General features: G+C 31.1%; 2 protein-coding genes across 3 annotated transcripts; one reads left to right on the forward strand and one right to left on the reverse strand.

The window, feature by feature from the left end:
• Positions 1-3,469: 3,469 nt before the first annotated feature.
• LOC145306557 (uncharacterized) lies at positions 3,470-8,051 on the reverse strand. 2 transcript variants are annotated; one of them, XM_080148740.1, is made up of 7 exons: positions 7,116-8,048; positions 6,380-6,471; positions 6,177-6,227; positions 5,760-5,817; positions 4,797-4,853; positions 4,321-4,371; positions 3,470-3,581 (listed from the first exon to the last, which is right to left on the reverse strand). In XM_080148740.1, exons 1-6 carry the CDS (start codon positions 7,977-7,979, stop codon positions 4,336-4,338), a joined length of 1,158 nt encoding a protein of 385 aa, XP_080004866.1. In that variant the 5' UTR covers positions 7,980-8,048; the 3' UTR covers positions 3,470-3,581; positions 4,321-4,335. The 2 variants fall into 2 exon arrangements, with proteins under 2 accessions (XP_080004866.1, XP_080004867.1); XM_080148741.1 differs by lacking the exon at positions 4,797-4,853 and having other exon boundaries at positions 7,116-8,051.
• LOC145306556 (uncharacterized) lies at positions 7,992-19,860 on the forward strand. The gene is made up of 15 exons (XM_080148739.1): positions 7,992-8,092; positions 8,442-8,615; positions 9,168-9,266; positions 9,619-9,723; positions 10,707-10,805; positions 11,120-11,230; positions 11,306-11,404; positions 12,186-12,281; positions 12,405-14,335; positions 15,143-15,246; positions 16,152-16,202; positions 16,749-16,806; positions 17,440-17,495; positions 17,650-17,703; positions 19,749-19,860. Exons 1-14 carry the CDS (start codon positions 8,059-8,061, stop codon positions 17,651-17,653), a joined length of 3,021 nt encoding a protein of 1,006 aa, XP_080004865.1. The 5' UTR covers positions 7,992-8,058; the 3' UTR covers positions 17,654-17,703; positions 19,749-19,860.
• Positions 19,861-20,613: the final 753 nt, after the last annotated feature.

Here is a 20,613-nt window from a genome sequence, read left to right on the forward strand (position 1 = left end):
CGTCTTTTTAATAGCGAAGCTACTCTATAATTCGAAATGTCCGTCTGTTAGAGACAAAGTGGGGGAAACGTGATTTTCTTTGCTCCTATTAAAGATAGACAGCTGAAATTTTTAGTGAAAATTCCTATGACATGAGCTCATCTAATCTATGCATTGTTTTGTCCATTTGTTTGTTAATTGGGGTGCTAGATAGATTCCTAGATTTTTACATTTTTGTAATTTTTTCAATTCCTGTTCAAGATATACGGCTGGAATTTTCAGTGATTATATAAATTCACGTTTTACATATTTCCATCAAATTTTATAAAGATGCCTTTATTGGGAGGGGTGCTAGATCGAATTCTAGATTTTTCAGTTTTTATGATTTTTCGATCCCTATACAAGATAGTCAGTTGAAATTTTCAGGAATTTAATAAGTCTACACTCTACATATTTCCATTAAGTTTTATTAAGATACCCTTATTGGTTGGGGTGTTAGATCGATTCCTAGTTCTTTATGTTTTTGTGATTTTCTCAACTCCTGTTCAAGATAAACGGTTGGATTTTTAATTGATTAATTAAGTAAACATTCTACATATTCGATTTTTTTTTAGTTTTATAAAGACTTACTATTAGCTGGAACTTGGGGTGCTAAGTCGAATTTTAGATTTTAACGTTTTTCTCTTTAGCTTTATGCTTGAAAAGAACATTATACATTATAGGATATATAAGTTGGAAGGAATTTTAATGTTAGAGGGAATTTGAAATCTGCATCAAATTTTAATGATTTTTTTTATAAAATTCGTTTTTTGTATAATTCTTTATCTAAAAGCGGAAATACAATTTAAGTTCATAAATTTTGACCAATAGGATAGGTGGATTGGAAACTACCTGCGCTCTAATTGGTTGAATGATGTGCGACAGCTTCTCCAATTAACTTAAATTGTATTTCCGCTTTTAGATAAAGAATTATACAAAAAACGAATTTTATTTTAAAAATCCTTAAAATTTGATGCAGATTTCAAATCTCCCTCTAACATTAAAATTCTTTCCAACTTATATATCTTATTATACATTGTATATTTTTATAAGGTTTCGTGATTTTTATTATTGAAGTTTTTATGACATACTCTACAGATAAATTTTTCCAGATGTCTTTTTAAAATTGTTGAGCTTCGCAACTTATGGATGTTGTCATCCTTGTTTCAATATCAATTCTGAAGTTAGGGACGTCCAAGGGAAGTTGGGGTAAAGGGGTGAACCCCCCCCCTCACGCCAAATGAATTACCCAAAAAATTTACTATTTTATCCCCCCCCCAAATAAAAAAGTTTGAATATCCTTCCATATATGATATAAATATCATCCCCGCTCCAAAAATAAGAAAGCTTAACGTCCTTTTCTTTTTAAACTTTAAAAGTTTGTGATTGGAATTATAGAGAAGATTTGCTCCCAAGTGGTAAACTGCTAGTTTGAACTAAACAATCAAAACTGATAAAAAGTACCCATAAATTTTAAAGCAACAATAATTGATAAATTTTGGGTACCAGTATAATATAATTTCCAATGTCTCTACTCCCTCCCAGAAAGGCATAAGAAAAAGTCAGGGAGTATACTTTAAAGGCTTGGGTCTTACTCATTTAATTTTATCAACAACATTCTAGAAAGATTGACGTTCTATCCATATAGACAAAAACGTATTTTAGCAGTACATGTGCGAAGCTGTTCTATAATTTTGGTAACAGTGTCCGACTGCCAGTCCCAGGAAAGTAAAGGATACAGTCTCTGCAGAGACTATGCAGAGATCTAAAGGGATAAGACAATGACCAATACATTGATGTACATCCCTAATGCTTGTACACATATTTACCCCCTCTTGTAGATTATGATTAGTAGTTGAAACATTTGGAAACCCAATTTAATGAACCAACCAATCAAAAATCCATTTAAGTTTACAAAGTTGTGAAGCCAACAAATTAAAACATATAAAGCATTGGGGATTTGTGTAATAAACTCCAAATGTCACCTTTCTCCCTGGTTTAAAGGCACTAACATTTCAACCATTGCATTGTTAACGCCCAACCCTTTGATTGAATAATCTTTGTCTGGAAGTTCTAACAGTGCAGATGTACCTGTTTTAGACCAAGTCATAGCCACTCACGCCAGGCTACAATTGAATCAAGACAAAAGTAAGTGCCGAGCTCTGTGACCTTTGTATGGTGAAATTAGACATAAAACCATGATGATTCCAGGTAAAACCAAAATATTTCAGCGGGATCTTTTTGAGAAAATTAGATTTGAAAATTTCAAATTCAATTTTCACCCCTGGGAGTTGCCGCATAATCATGACAAGAAAAGCAAAGATTATATTTTTAAAATTTTAAACAACTTGGCTTTTATGAAGTCTTTCATAAAACCTCTCTATATATGATTTATTTAAGGCTAAATTTTCGTGACCTTAGCAAAGCAACTGATAAAAATGGCAATTAATTAACTCCCTTCAGGAGTAGTTTTATGAAAAACTTTATAAAAGCAAAGTTGTTCAAAATTTTAAATAAATAATCTTTGCTTTTCTTGTCATGATTCAATTGTAGCTTGGCGTGCACTGCTCTCACTATTAATGTAGTTTCCAATCCACCTATCCTATTGGTCAAAATTTATGAACTTAAATTGTATTTCCGCTTTTAGATAAAGAATTATACAAAAAACGAATTTTATAAAAAAAATCATTAAAATTTGATGCAGATTTCAAATTCCCTCTAACATTAAAATTCCTTCCAACTTATATATCCTATAATGTATAATGTTCTTTTCAAGCATAAAGCTAAAGAGAAAAACGTTAAAATCTAAAATTCGACTTAGCACCCCAAGTTCCAGCTAATAGTAAGTCTTTATAAAACTAAAAAAAAATCGAATATGTAGAATGTTTACTTAATTAATCAATTAAAAATCCAACCGTTTATCTTGAACAGGAGTTGAGAAAATCACAAAAACATAAAGAACTAGGAATCGATCTAACACCCCAACCAATAAGGGTATCTTAATAAAACTTAATGGAAATATGTAGAGTGTAGACTTATTAAATTCCTGAAAATTTCAACTGACTATCTTGTATAGGGATCGAAAAATCATAAAAACTGAAAAATCTAGAATTCGATCTAGCACCCCTCCCAATAAAGGCATCTTTATAAAATTTGATGGAAATATGTAAAACGTGAATTTATATAATCACTGAAAATTCCAGCCGTATATCTTGAACAGGAATTGAAAAAATTACAAAAATGTAAAAATCTAGGAATCTATCTAGCACCCCAATTAACAAACAAATGGACAAAACAATGCATAGATTAGATGAGCTCATGTCATAGGAATTTTCACTAAAAATTTCAGCTGTCTATCTTTAATAGGAGCAAAGAAAATCACGTTTCCCCCACTTTGTCTCTAACAGACGGACATTTCGAATTATAGAGTAGCTTCGCTATTAAAAAGACGTATTTTCATAATTTATTTACATTGAATTTGTACATAATTACATTAGATTTGATTTTGTTGTTTTTGATTATTTTGATCTGATTTTTCTGTTTCGTTGTGCAGTATAGAATATCTAAATAATAAAGCAGTTATTATCAATAAATTTTCATTAGATAATTCATTAAAAAGGGAACTAAGTACTGATAAGAGCAAAGTGATGTCAAGCACCTTCCAGCAGTGAATTAAGGCATTTTTTGTTTGTTGATATACTTGCTTTCTGTTATTAAGGGCTGAATGAATGAATATATAAATCATCAAATGCTATGGCACATGAGTATACTTTTACAATAAAAGGTATATATTTAGTAAAATGTGTGGTTAACTGTGCTAAAGTAAACAGTTTGATTGTTGTACTTTTGCATTTTTTGCTGTGTTATTTTATCTTGCACCGTGAACTCAACAAAACATTTGACAATATTTTGTAAAAATTGCTTAACATTTATGATTTACATGTTTTTTTCAAATAAAACATAGTTAAACTTATGTTACTTGTTAATATAACTAGATTTAACGGGATTCTAGTATAATTACTATTATAATGATCAACTTCACTTGCTCTCGTTCGTGCATAATTCCAATAAACAGTGTGCACCTGTAAGCAAAAATGAAGTCCAGTTTGCAGCCAAGAAAAAACTACTTCAGCTGCAGCCATAAAAAAATTGTGGTTGGCTAACAGCTAGAATGTTAACGACTGCTGTTTATTTTTTTAACCAAAGCTGACACTGTCAACAAACCCCTGCCCCAATCTTTTAATCAACAATCTGCAGTCAAAAGGCTGCTAGTGAGCCCTGTAAAATTGATAAAATTGTTACCTTACTGAAATTGAGTTACACTGGATTGTCTGTATGGTTGCCATTACTCATCTTAAATAAATAATAATTTCTAATCAAATCTTATAGAACATAGTAATATTCTTCAAGAAAAAATATTTTTTTTAAAGTTTAGGGGTATTTCCACCTACTAGTCTCTTAGATATACCTCAGGTAAGTTTGTAATTATAGTTATAGAGTATCTTTTTATCAATTAGGAAAGGTTTTAGCCGATTTTCATAAGAAATGTTTAACTAATAACAATTGAAAATAAAGAAGCGAAAAATGTATCTGGAAAAATCTTTATATACAGCAAATTTGATTAGCAATAATAGACTTTTAGCGATAAAAAACCTAGAAAGAAAAAAAATTTGAAGTAAAATTAAGCTATATAGTTTTTTTTGCCAATCATAAAGCTAAAGGATTAATAATATGCAATTTTTCTTAATAAATTATTTTGTATGACTATTATGTATTACCTGGCCATTGTTGGAGGTTTGTTGGGACATTGTCTGCATTTCTATATCTCCATTGTCCTATAAACATTTCTAGATTATACTGACAGACCAGAGATGGGTTCTAAAAAAGAATGCCGCGTTTTTTCGACATTGATTGATTGAACGAAGACGATATCGTTATACAGAGTATACAACTTATGAATTCAAAATTTTAAAATTATTATTTTAGCCATTTGTATAATTTGCTTTTGTAGGTACGGCGTTCATAGAAGAAAAACAAATTATCTTCAATCCATTTTTGCTGCATATTAATTAATGCATCTTTTTAGAGCTGTATTAGACATTGTACAAATGGCTAAAATAATAATTTTAAAATTTTGAATTCTTAAGTTGTATACTCTGTATAACGATATCGTCTTCGTTCAATCAATCAATGTCTAAAAAATGTCAAAAAAACGCGGCATTCTTTTTATGAGAACCCATCTCAGAGTAAATCTATGTAATAAAACTCAGGTATTACGGATGTTAGATTTTTACAACTCAGTGTTGATAAAAACATTTGCCTAACTGTAGTTTAAAATTATAGGTTAAAAAGTGTGAACACTACTAATTTAAAACCAACCAAATAAATTTGATTAAAGTACTCAAAGTTTTTGAGCAGATGAATAAGAAAAAATGGGTTTAAAACTTTGGGTGCTAGTGAAATTTACAGTCCAATGCTCCTTTGTCCATGATTCAAACTTTTACAGTTTAAAATTTTTTTAATATGAGGTTGTCTTATGAGGGTTATAGTAATAAATTTAAGAATAGAATGAACAGAACAGCTTATGGGACATTTACTTTACACATACACACTGTTTACTTAAAGTAAAGAATGACTACTTTAAAATTTTCATTCCCTTGTTGAAATACCCCTTTTAGATACAGAGCAGAGCATACCTAAAGAATTAATATCATTATCATATGAAAATAAAAAAGTTATACCCGGTGTTGATCTAGTAAAGATTTGGCTTCAGCACTTTTTTCATCTACAGGTTCAGAACTTAAACATTTAAGAAATAGAATTATTTTTAGTAATTATAAAATAAATTTCAAAATTTAAGAACATAATATAATAGAAATTTTTATTTAATTATTTTAATTCAAAGATTTTTATTTATATTTGAAAAATAGTTTTTCATGAAGTTATAACTTTTCCTTTGCACTAGTCGCCGGAAGGTGAAAGCAGTTTTTTGAAAAAGGCTATCTGGGATAATTTCAGATTATGATTCTTACATACAAGCTATCTAAAATATTCCCAGATAGCCTGTTTCAAAAAACTAGCAACCAGTATTTGATCTTTCCAAAAAATTTCAGCATCAGCACTTCTTTGTAATATCCCTAAACTTTATATTTACTAACCTGTTATGTCTCTGTGATTTACTACAGCAATCAGTGAAACATGATTTCAATCTATGAAAAAAATATGTCCTAGTTTAAACAAAATTATGAAGCTTTTTGAATAATAGGTTCCTTTAAAATTATATTCTGATGTTTGTTCATTATGAATTAAGTACTAGGTACTTATAAAGTATTTTAAAAGTTTCATCTTACAAAATAATTACCCTTTATAAATGTTTCTGAAAAATTGTTTGCAGTCTTTTAGTTCAGGTCCATTTGCAGCAGCCATTGGATGGAGGAACTTGTAGTAGGAAACCTTGATTAAAGATATTTTTAAAAGTTAAATTTTCAACAAGGGAATTTTTTAAATTTTTTTGATGATTAGATATTTATTTTAAAATAACACATTAAAAAAGGAAAGGTAGGTTGCGGGTAAAATCAGTAAAAGTGTGTGTAAGGCTTAAAAATAGTAGTAGAACGATAATATTTCCTAAATATGTGTATTTCTTATTAAAAAGATCAATAGACAAAATTTTTCTTTAAAAAGTTAACATAACTTTTTATCGTTCTACTACTGTTTTCAACTTAAAACACACAACCTTTGCGGATTTTACCTGCAACCTACCTTTCCCTTAGAAATGTTTTCAATCATGAAAGTTTTAAAAAATAAGGTTAAATTAGATTTTATCTTTTTTTTCTCGTATTCATTCCAATCCGGTGGATAGGAACCAGTTCTTATCCATACGAAAAAACTATGTCTAGCATCGTATTATATCCAGCTTTCTACGAATATAGAAATGTACAATCATAAGATTAAAACCAGTTTTTTTAGCCGGTGCCTTCGGCACCACGGGGCTAAAAAAAACTAGTATTAATCTCATAATTGTACATTCTATATCCTCGGAAAGCGGTTTATAATACGATGAAAGAAATAACTATTAAAGTTTAAACTTGACTTACTTGGAGAATAATTCCAACCACCCACATTGAAAAAGCAAAGCGAACTTCTTTCAGGTCAAAATTGTAACAATCTTTGTCGGGGTACAGCATTGGAAACATTGCAGGAAGAAGCAACAACACAAGGTTTTCTAACAGGATTGAACATTGAAACAGAGTCTGTTTTACAAGCGACTTTTTGCCACTTTTAGCATTAAAGGTGATAATGAATGTATGTGATGCAAGACAACTCATCACCATCTTAGCTGTCTCAGAATGTAGAAAACAATTTCTTAGAAACTGGTTACTATCATTAGTTTCATCTTCTTTAGCCTGATTGACTTCCTCACCATTATTTTCAGATGATGAATAATCATTAAGGGCAGATGATTCATCAATATGACGTTCATCCGATATATTTTCTGATGGAATGTTAACTGTAACACTATTTGTTTCAGTTGATGAACAACCATTTAGAGCATGTGATTCATCTACATGACATACATTTCTGTTGTACTCAGATTGAAGAGGAACTGTAACACTATTTGTTTCAGTTGATGAACAACCATTCTGAGTAGATGATTCATCTGCATTACATGCATTTCTGTTGTACTGAGATTGAAGAGGAACTGTAACACTATTTGTTTCAGTTGATAAATAACCATTTGTTTCAGTTGATAAATAATCATTTGTTTCTGTTAATAAATAACCACTTGTTTCAGTTGATAAATAATCATTCGTTTCAGCTGATAAATAACCATTTGTTTCAGTTGATAAATAACCACTTGTTTCAGTTGATAAATAATCATTCGTTTCAGCTGATAAATAACCATTTGTTTCATTTAATAAATAACCATTTGTAGCAGATGATTCATCTACATGATTCATCTACATGATATGAATAGGAGAACCCTTTTATCGATTTTTGTATCCCTATGATTTATAATCTATAATTTAGATTTTGGGTATGAATGAAGAAGACTCTGATTTCCCTTTTGGGGGTAAGTTGTAATTTAAAATATTAGAATTCATTTAAAGAAAGATAAAGCGTTATCCACTTTAATTTTTCTCATTTTTTTCTTATTTTGTTAAAATTATAAGCGACCCCTGAGAACGATATTTTTTTTCCAATTATGGTAACTTAGGTTAGGTTATAAGGCCAAGGGGCCGAGCGCTTGCAGCTAGACATGCAAGGAGGCCGAATGCTGCGACCATGGCCATTATTTGTCAAGTTGAGGGGAGGGAGGGGTTATAATTTTTTTTTTAAATTGAAAAAGAATTTTCTAAGAGGATTATTCCAAAGATAACTATCTACCATAAACATCTTTAAAATATTAAATCTTTCTTCAGGGAATTTCTTGGATGATGAATTTCCTGAAGAGCCAGGTGATCCTGATTTAAGACGTTATATTGAACTTCACAATGAAGTTGAAGTCAATGGAGAAAAGATCAAGATTGGCATTAAAGGAGATCTTTTGCAAAAAATTTCTAATCTAACGGAAAAAGACTACACTGTTATTCCAAGTAAGTTTTTATTTATCTAAACAAATGTTCTAATTTATTATGGATATTATAACAAAATACATAACTAGAAAGGATTCAGTGAAAAGTAATTAAACAAAAACCTATTTTTTTGTTATATCTACAGAAGATGAAAAATCATAACAATTTTTCCAATAAATGGCAGGGAAAAGGATTGTGACAAGCATACTTGAATAAATTAAAAACCTTATATTTATAAATCATGGATATATCTTATCCATCTAATTTTGGAAAAATGATTCTTATGAAAATAAGGACAAGAAGCATCTCTTTATTAAATTACTGAAAATCAAGTATGTCCTTAAACAGCAACCTGTAAATTTTTAGGCAATATTTGCAACAAATGTACATTAAATTTTGTTTAGACTTTTAATTTGATATCATTGTTATTAATGCTGACATTCTACAACTGTTAATATACATAATGTCCTGCCGTATTATTTAGGAACTTCATTTTTATTTAAATTGCATCAAGAATTTCATTAAATATTTGCATTGTGTATATATATAACTACAATTTTTGTTATTATTTAGATACTTTATATGAAACTGTGGAGAAGTGTGGGTTGTCTGCAGTCAAATTTACTTTGGACAGAGGAATTCCATTTAATGAAAAAACAGCTAGGAAGGATGGTAAGTTTTAGATAAAGGCTTGATTTCATAATATATGACAGGCACCCAGACAGACCGAGAATGTACAAAAGTAGTAAATTGTATTTCTGTACACAAAAGAATAGTTATCTATTTTTATTGCAAAAAAGGTATTAGTTTTCATGAAAGCTTATCTTAGCTATATCTTTAAATCACAGCAATGCCACTACCAGAGTCTCTAGTGAGCCTATTAGGAATGCGGCTCACCTAATATTGTTCTTAAATTCAAAATGGCAGTGGTGAGCCGGGTAACACCCACAAGCTCTCCTAGCCATTTTGATTTAAAGGTCCTTGTTTTATTGGCAGCACTAGTAGTAACAATGTTTAATTTTAGGTCAAACTCCTCTTCATGTTGCAGCCAGACTGAAAAAGTTTGAAATATTTCAATATTTACATCAACAAGCTAAGGGTGCAGATCTTCAACAAAAAGACTTGAATAGTGAGTTTTTTTTATTATAGCTCTTTATGGTAAGGTCAGACTAATCTTTCAACTGGCCATAGTGAATAGCTCTGGTGGTTAATTAAAACAAATTATATTCATGCTGTCTATTCTAACTTAACTTGTTTATTCTTGTAATGGTTTGGTATAATTTAGAAAGCATAGAAACTCTAATCACTAACTAAAAGTTTGTATGTTTTTTGATATTTTGAAATATTTTGAGATAATTTTTCTACATCAAAATATCAGGGAGTAAGGGAGGGGTCAATGGATCGAATATTCAATTTTTAAGAGTCTCAGACTTTGGTTACTGGCTTAAAGGGAATGTGCACGAATTCAGCAGGTTCTGACTGACTTTGGGTACTAGCGCATCAATGCCCCGCTAACTAGCTGAGTTAGTTTTGAATATAGCATACAGAAAGATGGCTGGTTTTAACAAATATTTTTTCCCAAGAAAATGTCATTTCATATATAGAAACTCTACTGTGATATTTATGTATTAAAAATCTAAGAACCCCTTGAATTTAGGTTGCAGTTAAAAATATATGAGAAGGGTTGACAAAGTTCTAAACACGATTTTTCTAGTGATTAATTACAGAAAGTTTACTACATTGTGATGTATTGGTAATTTAACTTTCAAGTGAATTATTTTTTCTTTGAACTAATTTTGTTTTAAATTATATTACCATGATCCCCTTACAATTTTGGGTCAAATTTTCTGGATAAATCTGGTTTTCATTGCTTTTCAGCGAAAATTCTTAAATTGAATTAATTGCCCATTGTCCCCTCCCTTACTCCCTGTCAAAATATAGTTGTTCTAAAGCACAGGTACTTTACGATTAATTGAGATAAATGTTTGTTTGTCCCTTTCATCTAATTTGTTGTTTATACAAAAACCTTGTAATAAAAGATTAGCATCATATTTCTAATTTTTGAAAAAAAATTTAATACACTTAAGTAAAAGTTTATTTTTTATTATTTAGAGAAAATCCCCCTCCATGAAGCTGCAAAATCAGGAAGTTTAGACATTGTACAATATTGTCATCATGAAGGAATTCCACTTCAAGTTCAAGATAGAAATTGTATGTTTATAATTTATCTTAATTTGATGTCTTTAAAATTTTAAATTATCATGTATATTACAAAATGTCCAGAAATAATTGAAAGACCCCCATTTAATATTTTTCAAGATGGCGTTAGATAGATTGCCAATGCCTAAGTGGAACACATTAGTATCTTTTGTAGCTTTAATACAATTTTCTATTAAAGCAATATAAATTTCCAATAAAATACTAATTATTTCATTACTTACTGTAAGGAAAGAAAAATATTAATTCTTTTTAAATACCTATATAGCCTATTATTAAACTTCATTTTAATTAGAAAAATATTTCAGTGAATACACCTCTGCACGAAGCTGCTCAACATGAACATTTGGAAATTGTCAAATTTATCATCAACTACTATCTAGAAAATGGAATTAATCTAGACTTAGAAAACAAAGACGGTTAGCAAATTTTAAATTAGGAAATACTTAATCTTTTACTCGTAAAATATAAGGGAGAAAATTTTATGTTTTTAGGTAATACTGCATTACAGAGATCAACAGTATCTGGAAATTTAAAGATAGTTAAATTTCTTTATGAGAACGGAGCATCTTTAAAAACAAGAAATAAACATGGTAATTATTGGATTTTAAAGCAAAGGTTGAGGCATTATTTCTAAGATTCATTTTTCAAGCTTGTTTTAATAATATTTTTTTTATACCTGCTGAATTTTGCTTTAATTCCTTTTTTCATATTACCTGTTTAGGACAGTTTTTTTTCTAAAAAATGTGATATTGTGGTATCCGCCTAGGTTAAATGGCAGACACCCGAGTTCAAATGACTACGGCAGTGCGAACAGACGTGGACACATATATTATAGAGAAGCTAAGCTTCTCTAGCAATCACTAAGTAACAAACAGAATCTATTCAGATGTTCCTTTATTCAGGGTCTAAGGTTTACTAAAGTTATATACAACAAACAATAAATACACAGATTGGAATAAGTAATCATAAACAGAATCAATATAAATACATATACAATAATCAGTTTGGGCAATAATGATCCCCCATCCCTGGAAAGGGTGGGGGGAATTAACAATACAGCTTAACCATAATAAGGCTGTCAAAATCTATCATTAATTTTAGGCATAGGGAGGGGGTCGGCTGACCCCTTCCCCAGTACTCAGGGGAGGGCCCTCGGCCCTTCTCCGAACCAAGGTCAGGGTTGCCATAGAACATGGCTCACGGCTGCCGAATACCACAATATACATATACATAGAAATAAAACATCTTTAAGATTTGGTGAACCTATTATTATTTTATCATTGCAAAAAGCACATTAAGCTTTAGATAATTCTTTGGCTGCCTCCCATAGGTTATAAATAATAAGAAAATTAAAATATTTATTCTTTCAAGGTAAAGACATAATTCAAATGGCAGTTGATGATGGTACTATTGAACTATTCAAGTTTATTCATGAAAATCTTGAAAGAGATAAGAAAGAACACTGGAGTAAGTAATTCTATAAAATTATAATTAATAATTAATATTGATATGTTGCAGATCCCATAATTGTTAACAAAATGGTTTTATTTATTAGTTTTACATAAACTTAAGGTAGAAACATGAATTTAGGTGAATACTTTATTGAGAGAGTTTATGAAGTTGGATTTTCTACAGTGTTGAATAAAAAAGTGGACAAAGCAAAGAAGGCTGGAAAGAAGAATTTTCTTGAAGAATTTTTTAAAAATGTTTTAGTTTACTCAAGTCAACATGAAAAATATCCCTTGGTTTCTGAAATATGTAGTGTGATAATGGAAAAAGAATCAAACGCTATGCAAATTTGTGTTAAAGATGAAACATACAAAGAATTTGTGAGTGCTATTATTCATTTCAAAGATAACCATAACCACAGAGCTTTACATTATGCTAAGCTAAACCACCGGCTAATGAATGGGCTAGCACTGCTTCATCTGGAAAAAGTAGCTCATGGTGATAATAACCGAAAAGATGCCCTATTGTGTATAAGACATGATGATGATTATTATCAACTTGATCCATGGCTGACTGAGTCATATCAAACTATTCACCCTTCAGTAGGATTGTTCAGCCAGATTAAAACTTGTCTAATTGTGGCATTAACAGTAATGCCATCAATTATACTTGTTTACTTTGACCTCTACACTGATATCATATCGTGCATCAGTTACGGATACATAGCCTTTGATAATTCTACTGAGATAGAACAAGCATGTTTGAATCAGTTAGAAAGTAAATCTTGCCCAGTTGATGGGAACTATTCATGTTATGATAACGATGACAGATTATCTTTTGCAACAAGAATTTTTTCCAATGGTACTTGTGATGAGTTTAATTACTGGACACCATGCATCAGGCGCAGTGCTGAAACTATAGATTCACAATACCTTGCTGCTTTTGTGATCATGCTTATTATCAGCATACTATCCTGTTCATCATATTTGGGCATTGCTTTCAACACAATAGTTGATGACAAACTTCCTTTTTATGCTAAACTTCTATCTTGTTTATTCTGGCCACTATCTTATGTGATAGAAGTTTGTAAATACAGGATGGATCCTAAATTCAAAAAAACAAATGAACTGAAGAAAAGTAAAAAATCATGGAAACTACTAAAGAACTTGGAAAATGGATTTGAAAATTATTTTCAAATATTGTTGCAACTTTATTTGTTGTCACCCTATCTGAAGTCTTTGAGTAAACTACCATTTAAAGATTTAGTGAACTGGGATAATTTCATCAGTACTTTCAGTTTACCAGATGTATTTTGTAGCCAGCAAAATATCCAAGCAGCATTGGGAAAACTACTCTTATCTACAATTTCTTTATCAATTGGCTTATCTTCTCGTCAAGCCACCAAAGAAGGAGAACCATTTGGACAGTCTGTGAAAAATCTTGTGTTGGCAGCAAGTTACTTTTTCCTCTGTTATGCAAGAATAATGTCAATATTACCACTTTTTTCATTGGAGAACCCAATTATTGCTTTGCTGGTATTTACTTTACTTCACTCATTGATGAATTATTTTACACTTTGGTGCACCAATAAACTAGAATCATTCAACAATGATGACTCTGAAGTTACAGAAACATCACAATCTGAATACAAAACAAATGTATGTCATGAAGATGAATCATCCGCTCAAAATGGTAATTCATCATTTGGTTTTAATACTGAGGAAGTCAATCAGCCTAGAGAAGATGAAACAAATGATTGTAACCAGTCTCTCAAAAATTGTTTTATTCCTTCCAAAGAAAAGATCAAAAATATTCTACATTCCGAGAAAACTAAGACGGTGATGAGTTGTCTTGCATCACATACATTTATTATCACCTTTCATGCAAAAAGTGGCAAACAGTCGTTTGTAAAACAGGCTCTGTTTCAATGTTCAATCCTATTTGAAAACCTTGCATTGTTGCTACTTCCTGCTATGCTTCCAATACTGTACCCCAACAAAGATTGTTACCATTTTGACCGGAAAGAAGTTCGATATGCTTTTTTATTGTGGCTGGCTGGAATTGTTCTTCAAGTAAGTAAAGTTTAAACTTAAAAAAGACAGATGGAATTTAGTCTTAACCTCATTTTCTAAACTTTCATGATTAAAAACATTCATGCTTGTTAATATTTATTTGTAAATGTATTGGTATCTAATCATTGAAGAAAACAATATAAATTCAATCATTTTTTAAATATAAAGTGTCGATTTGCAATTTTTTGGGGATTTTAACATTAGTACACATTGGCAGGGGTTACTGGGCCAATATAAAACACTGTGAAAATTGAAAAGAGTTTTTTAATCCAAAAACAACGGGCGCGCGGGGGGTATAAAAAGTGCCCACCCCCTTATAAAATCAAAAAATTTAAATTCCTTCAAACACAGGCATGTTGCATATCAAAATGACGGCATTGAAATGCTGATTACGAATCTGAAACTCGTTTTGAAATAGTTCTCCTAGTTTGAATAAGATCTCATTAAGTACCTAAAAACAGCTGATTTAGTCAAAATTGATTATTTTGGTAGGTTATTTGAAAATCATTTCAGACTGAATCAATATTACAAAACGGTTTTTAGATCTGTAATCAGCATTTCAATGTGATCATTTTGATATGCAACATGCCTGTGTTTGAAGAAATTTCAATTTTTGGTTTTACAAGGGGGCGGGCACATTTTATAGCCCCCGCGCGCCCGTTGTTTTTGGATTAAAAAACCTCTTTCAAGTTTCACAGGGTTTTATATTGGCCCAGTAACCCTTGCCAATGTGTATTAATGTGAAATTCCAAAATCGACCCACCCTAATATACATTCTATAAAAACATAAATTTTGTTGAACCTAAGGTCATCTACTACAAGTACCTCCATCCTATGGCTGCTGCGAATGGACCTGAACTAAAACTGGATGGACTGGATTGCCAACAATTTTTCAGAAAAATTTCTAAAAGGTGATTATTTTGTAAAAGAAAACTTTTAAATACTTGCAAATTTTTAGTATTAAAGGACGCCTGCAAGAAAAAACACGCTTTAACTGCTGAAAGACTGCCACAAGAAGACCCAATACCCCAAATATAAAGCCTTCAGCTTCAATAACAAAAAAGTTCTAGGCATTTCAAAATAGCATTTTATGTACAATGGAATTTTTGAAAGATTTCCAATGCTCATAAAAGAAAAAACAATATTAAATTACGTCGACTAGACACAAAATTCTAACCTTATCTTTGTCAGAAACTTAGATTGCCTGTAACTGATTACATTTTTACAATAAAAACACCACATTTCATAGTCAAAATCTATGATAAAAATCGATTTAAATTGCATTTTTAAACGAAAATCATAGCGGAAACAAAGGGGTAAACTAATACAAGCTTAGCTGTGATTGGTTGTTAAGCTGATTCAGCCTTCTGATTGGCTACAGTACATTTGGTAAAACGCAAGTAAAACTTAATTTTTTTTAATGATTTTGACTATAAAAATGGGTATTTTTATTGTAAAAATATAATTAGTTACTGGAAACCTAAATTTATGACAAAAATAAGCTTATTATTTTGTTTCTAGACCACATAGTTTAATTTCAAAGTTTTCAACATGAGCATTGCAATTCTTTCAAAATTTTCATTGTACATAAAATGTCATTTTAAAACGCCTAGAACTTTTTTGTTATAGAAGCTGAAGGCTTCAAATTTGGGGTATTTGGTTTACTTGTGGCAGTCTTTTAGTAGTTAAAGCGTGGTATTTCTGGCAGGCTTCCTTTAAATTCAAAATGAACAACTATCAAAATCTAAAGCTGAAGGGAACTTCCATTCAAAAAGCTTAATAAGTTTGTTCAAACTAGAACATATTTTTTCCATAGATTGAGATCATGTTCCAATCATTGCTGTTGTAAATCACAGAGACACAACAGGTTAGTAAATATAAAGTTTAGGGATATTACAAAAAAGTGCTGATGCTGAATTTTTTTGGAAAGGTCAAACACTTATTGCTAGTTTTTTGAAACATACTATTTAGGATTATTTTAGATAGCCTATATGTAAGAATCATAATCTGAAATTATCCAAGATAGCCTTTTTCAAAAAACTGCTTTCACCTTCCAAGCTACAAGTGCAAAGGAAAAGTTATTACTTCATGAAAAACTATTTTTAAAGATAAATAAAAATCTTTGAATTAAAAAAATTAAATAAAAATATGTTGTTATGCAATATTTATCCCTGAAATACAGGTTTTTATGAGTGATGGTTATGATTAGTATAATTGGGTTAAGATTTTCAGTTTGAGTCTTTTATTCATATCATAGACTAATATTTGATTGTTTGTTTTATTTTTGGGTTAGATATTGTATAACATGTGTTATTTAGACTTAATAACCTAATAATTCATATTATGTTATGTTCTTAAATGTTGAAATTTATTTTATAATTACTAAAATAATTCTACTTCTTAAATGTTTAAGGTCTGAACCTTTAGGTGAAACAAGTGCTGCTGGCGAACCTTTACTAGATCATCACCGGGTATAACTTTTTTATTTTCCTATGATAATTCTGTGGATATTGTAGGTATGCTCTGTATCTAAAAGGGACATTTCAATGAGTGAATTAAAATAAAAAATTAGTCATCCTTTGCTTTAAGATAAAACAACCCCATATTAGCAATTTTTTAAAAATGTATTTTTATTCAGGTACAGAGAGGAAATTTTTATTGTAAATTTCACTAGTACCCAAATCTTTATAACTACGTTTTCCTGATGGTTGGTTCAAAAATTTTAAGTAATTTGTATCCAAACCAGAGCTGGATCTTTAAATCGTTTAGTGGTGCACTGAATCAGGGCAATCTAGTTCACCCCGGTTTGGCGCGGCAATGTCACTCGTTGAGTGCCATTGCCGCGCCACTAGGCGCGCTGATTCGCCCATTCCATTCTGATTTAAAGATTGAAATCTAATAATATCTAGGTGCGCCGAACTGGATTGCCCCGATTCAGCGCACCACTAAACGATTTAAAGATCCAGCTCAGTATTGTTCAAACATTTTAACCTATAATTTTGACAACATTGGGATGTAAATATATGAATCCAACATCCATAATACCTGAGTTTTATTACATAGATTTACTATTGTCTGTCAGTATAATCTAGAAATGTTTATAGGACAATGGAGATATAGAAATGCAGCCAATTCCCAACAAACTTCCAACAATGGCCAGGTAGTCACACTAATAAATTATTTAAGTAAAGAAAAAAAAATACCTACAAATATCTCCCTGAAATATTTTTTTCTTCTTTTAATTCTTAAAATTTTACCAAATATCAAGTCTTTTGGACCTAAATTAGCTGTAATTTATTATAATTTTATTTAAGATGAGTAATGGCAACCAGATAGACGATTCTCCAGTGTAACTCAATTTCAGTAAGGTAACAATTTTATCATTTTTACATAGCTCAACAGCCCTTTGGCTGCAGATTGTTGATTAAAGGTTTAATGTTAAAAAGGGCAGCTAATTTTTGAGATCATCGGCTATGCCTTTGGTTCAACAACAAAAATAATTAGCAGCCATTAATATTTTAGCTTTCAGCTACCTAAGCTATGTTTGATAGCGACAGCTGAATTGAAATAGGGTGAAATATTGGTTTATTCTTGGCTGCAAACTGGACTTCATTTTTGCCAGCTGCGGCAGGTGCTTACCGTTTCTTGCTAATGAAATGTACATTTACTCAGAAGAAAGGATAGTGGTTTTCCTCATATTGCAGTAATTTCATAAAGAGGACTGTGTACGAACGATAGCAGGTGGTGTTGGGCATTTTTTTAGTAAATATATACCTACTATGTTTCCGTTAAATCTATAATACAAAGTAGCTTGATGTCAGTCCGTCCATCTTTCTCTTCAGATCTCAGGTAACCACTGAACCGATTAGATTCTACTCTTCACGGAATATATCTACTGGTCCTGTGGTGATTTTAAGCCATTTTATTGGTGGTGGGACAAACCAAACCCCCCCCCAAAAAAAAAAAAACAATCCCCCCAAAACTTTTTTTAAACAGGTAATTAAAACTTTGGTGGTCGCACCAACAAGGGTAATTAATTTTTTTTTAATTACCTCTAGAAGCCGCTAGTTTACTATAAACTAGCAGATACGTCCATAGCCTCTAGGGGCTCTTTGTTCAAAGGTATATGCAAGGGTAGAAAAATAGTCTAAAACCATACAAAAATAAAATAGCCTAAAACCATCTCAGGTCAGGTTAGAAGCTTCACTGTAAAGGAGGACCATATCGGTTCAGAGGATAGCGAGATCCTTCACTACAGACAAAAAGTTTACTACTTTATATAATACTAGCGGCTTCGCCCCTAGCCTCTAGGGGCTTTGCCCCAAGAAAAAAAATAATTTTCTGCACCAGCACCAGCAGCACCAGCTGCACCAGCTCCAGCAGCTGCACCAGCTGCACCAGCAGCACCAGGAGTATTTTTTTGGGGGGGGTAAATTTTCATTTTTGGGGGGGTTGGGGGTGTCCCACCCCCCAAGAAAATAGCTTAAAACCACCACAGGACCGATAGGTATATACCCTGAAGAGTAGAATCCAATCGGTTCAGTGGTTACCGAGATCTTAAGCTTCAGACGGACAGACGGACAGACGGACAGACAGACGGACAGACATCGTTCTACTTTGTATTATAGATGATTAATATAAAAGTTTTACCATGGTTTCTTATGAGAAAAAAAATTTAAATGTTAGACGATTTTGACAAAATATAGTCAACTGTTTTGTTGAGTTCAAAGTGTTAGATAAAATAACACGAAAAAAAATCATCAAACACTGTAAAATGCAGAAGTACAACAAACTAAATGTTTATATTAGTACAATTTACAACAACTTTTATATACTAAATATATAGCTTTTATCATAATAGTATACTTATGTGTCAAAGCATTTGATAATTTATATATTCACTAGCGGCTTCGCCCCTAGCCTCTAGGGGCTTCGCCCCAAGAGGTTCAATTTTTCGTATTTTAGATATAAAAGAAAAATTTTAAAAAAAAAATTTCTTTGGGAGGGGGGGGGGTGAGGGGTAAGTCGACCCCACTATTTTAATTTTAGTTTTAAAAAAAAAATTTTGGGGGGGGTATTTTCTATTTTTTGGGGAGGTTGGAGTGTCCCACCCCCAAGAAAATAGTTATAAACCTTCCCGGGACCTATGAGAAGCTACCCTGTAAAGGAGAACCCGATCGGTTCAGCGGTTAGCGAGATCCTTTGCTACAAACAAATAGACAGATAGACATCGTTCTACTTTGTATTATAGATTTATTTAGCCCTACATAATAAACAGAAACCAAATATATCAACCAAAAAAACTGCTGGAAGGGGCTTAACAATTTTTACAATCATTCTTATGCTGTCATAGTTCCCTTTTTAATGATTTATCTAATAAAGATTTATTGATAATAACTGCTTTATTATTTAGATTTTCTATACTGGACATCGAAACAGACAAATAATCAAAATAGTAAAAATTTTCAAAATCAAAGTTGATTAATTGTGTATAAACTTATTGTAAATAAATGATTGAATAGTAATAATGTCTTTCCTTTATTAAAAAACTAGCAGCTACGCCCCTAGCATCTAGGGGCTCTATATCAAAGGAATATGGAATGGCAGAAAAATAGACTAATACTATACCTACCAGAACTTTTTATAAAAATAAAATAGCCTAAAACCATTCCGAAACCTTTAAGTAGCTTCACTGTAAAGGAGGGCCATATCGGTTCAGCGGTTAGCGAGATTCTTTGCTACAGACAAAAAAGCTTATAACTTTATATATTAAGATTAAAAATCTATGGATGAACATATCTGTACAAGCAAAACAATCAGCATAAATATTTTAGAAACTCAATATACTTTGGATGTTCTAAATTTTTAAATATTTTTTATTTTTGTGATGAAAAGTTGTGGAATTCTGCCTTTGATAATGGATCAGTAAGTGCTATTTAGATAAACACTTGTTTGTTTATTGCAAATACTGGAAATTAATGTATAAATGAATAAATATACATTAACTCTATTTCGTTAGGGGGGGGGGGGGGAGTAAGGGGTTCAAAGATCTTATTACCTCGATCTGTCTATGTTAAAGCTGTAATTATTGACTTTTCACTTTTAGCATGATTCTATTTATATTAACCAAGTGGGAGGTCTAGGAGCGCTATTCCAAAATAGTTATAAACCTTTCCTGGATTTATAAGAAGCTTTACTTTAAAGGAGAACCACGTAGGTCCAGTGGTTAGTGAGATATAAGCTACATACACACACACACTCTTACTTTTAAAGGAAAT

The sequence above is a fragment of the Acartia tonsa genome, chromosome 14, assembly GCF_053477335.1.
Source record: "Acartia tonsa isolate MP-2025a chromosome 14, ASM5347733v1, whole genome shotgun sequence".
Classification (NCBI taxonomy): Eukaryota; Metazoa; Arthropoda; class Copepoda; order Calanoida; family Acartiidae; genus Acartia; species Acartia tonsa.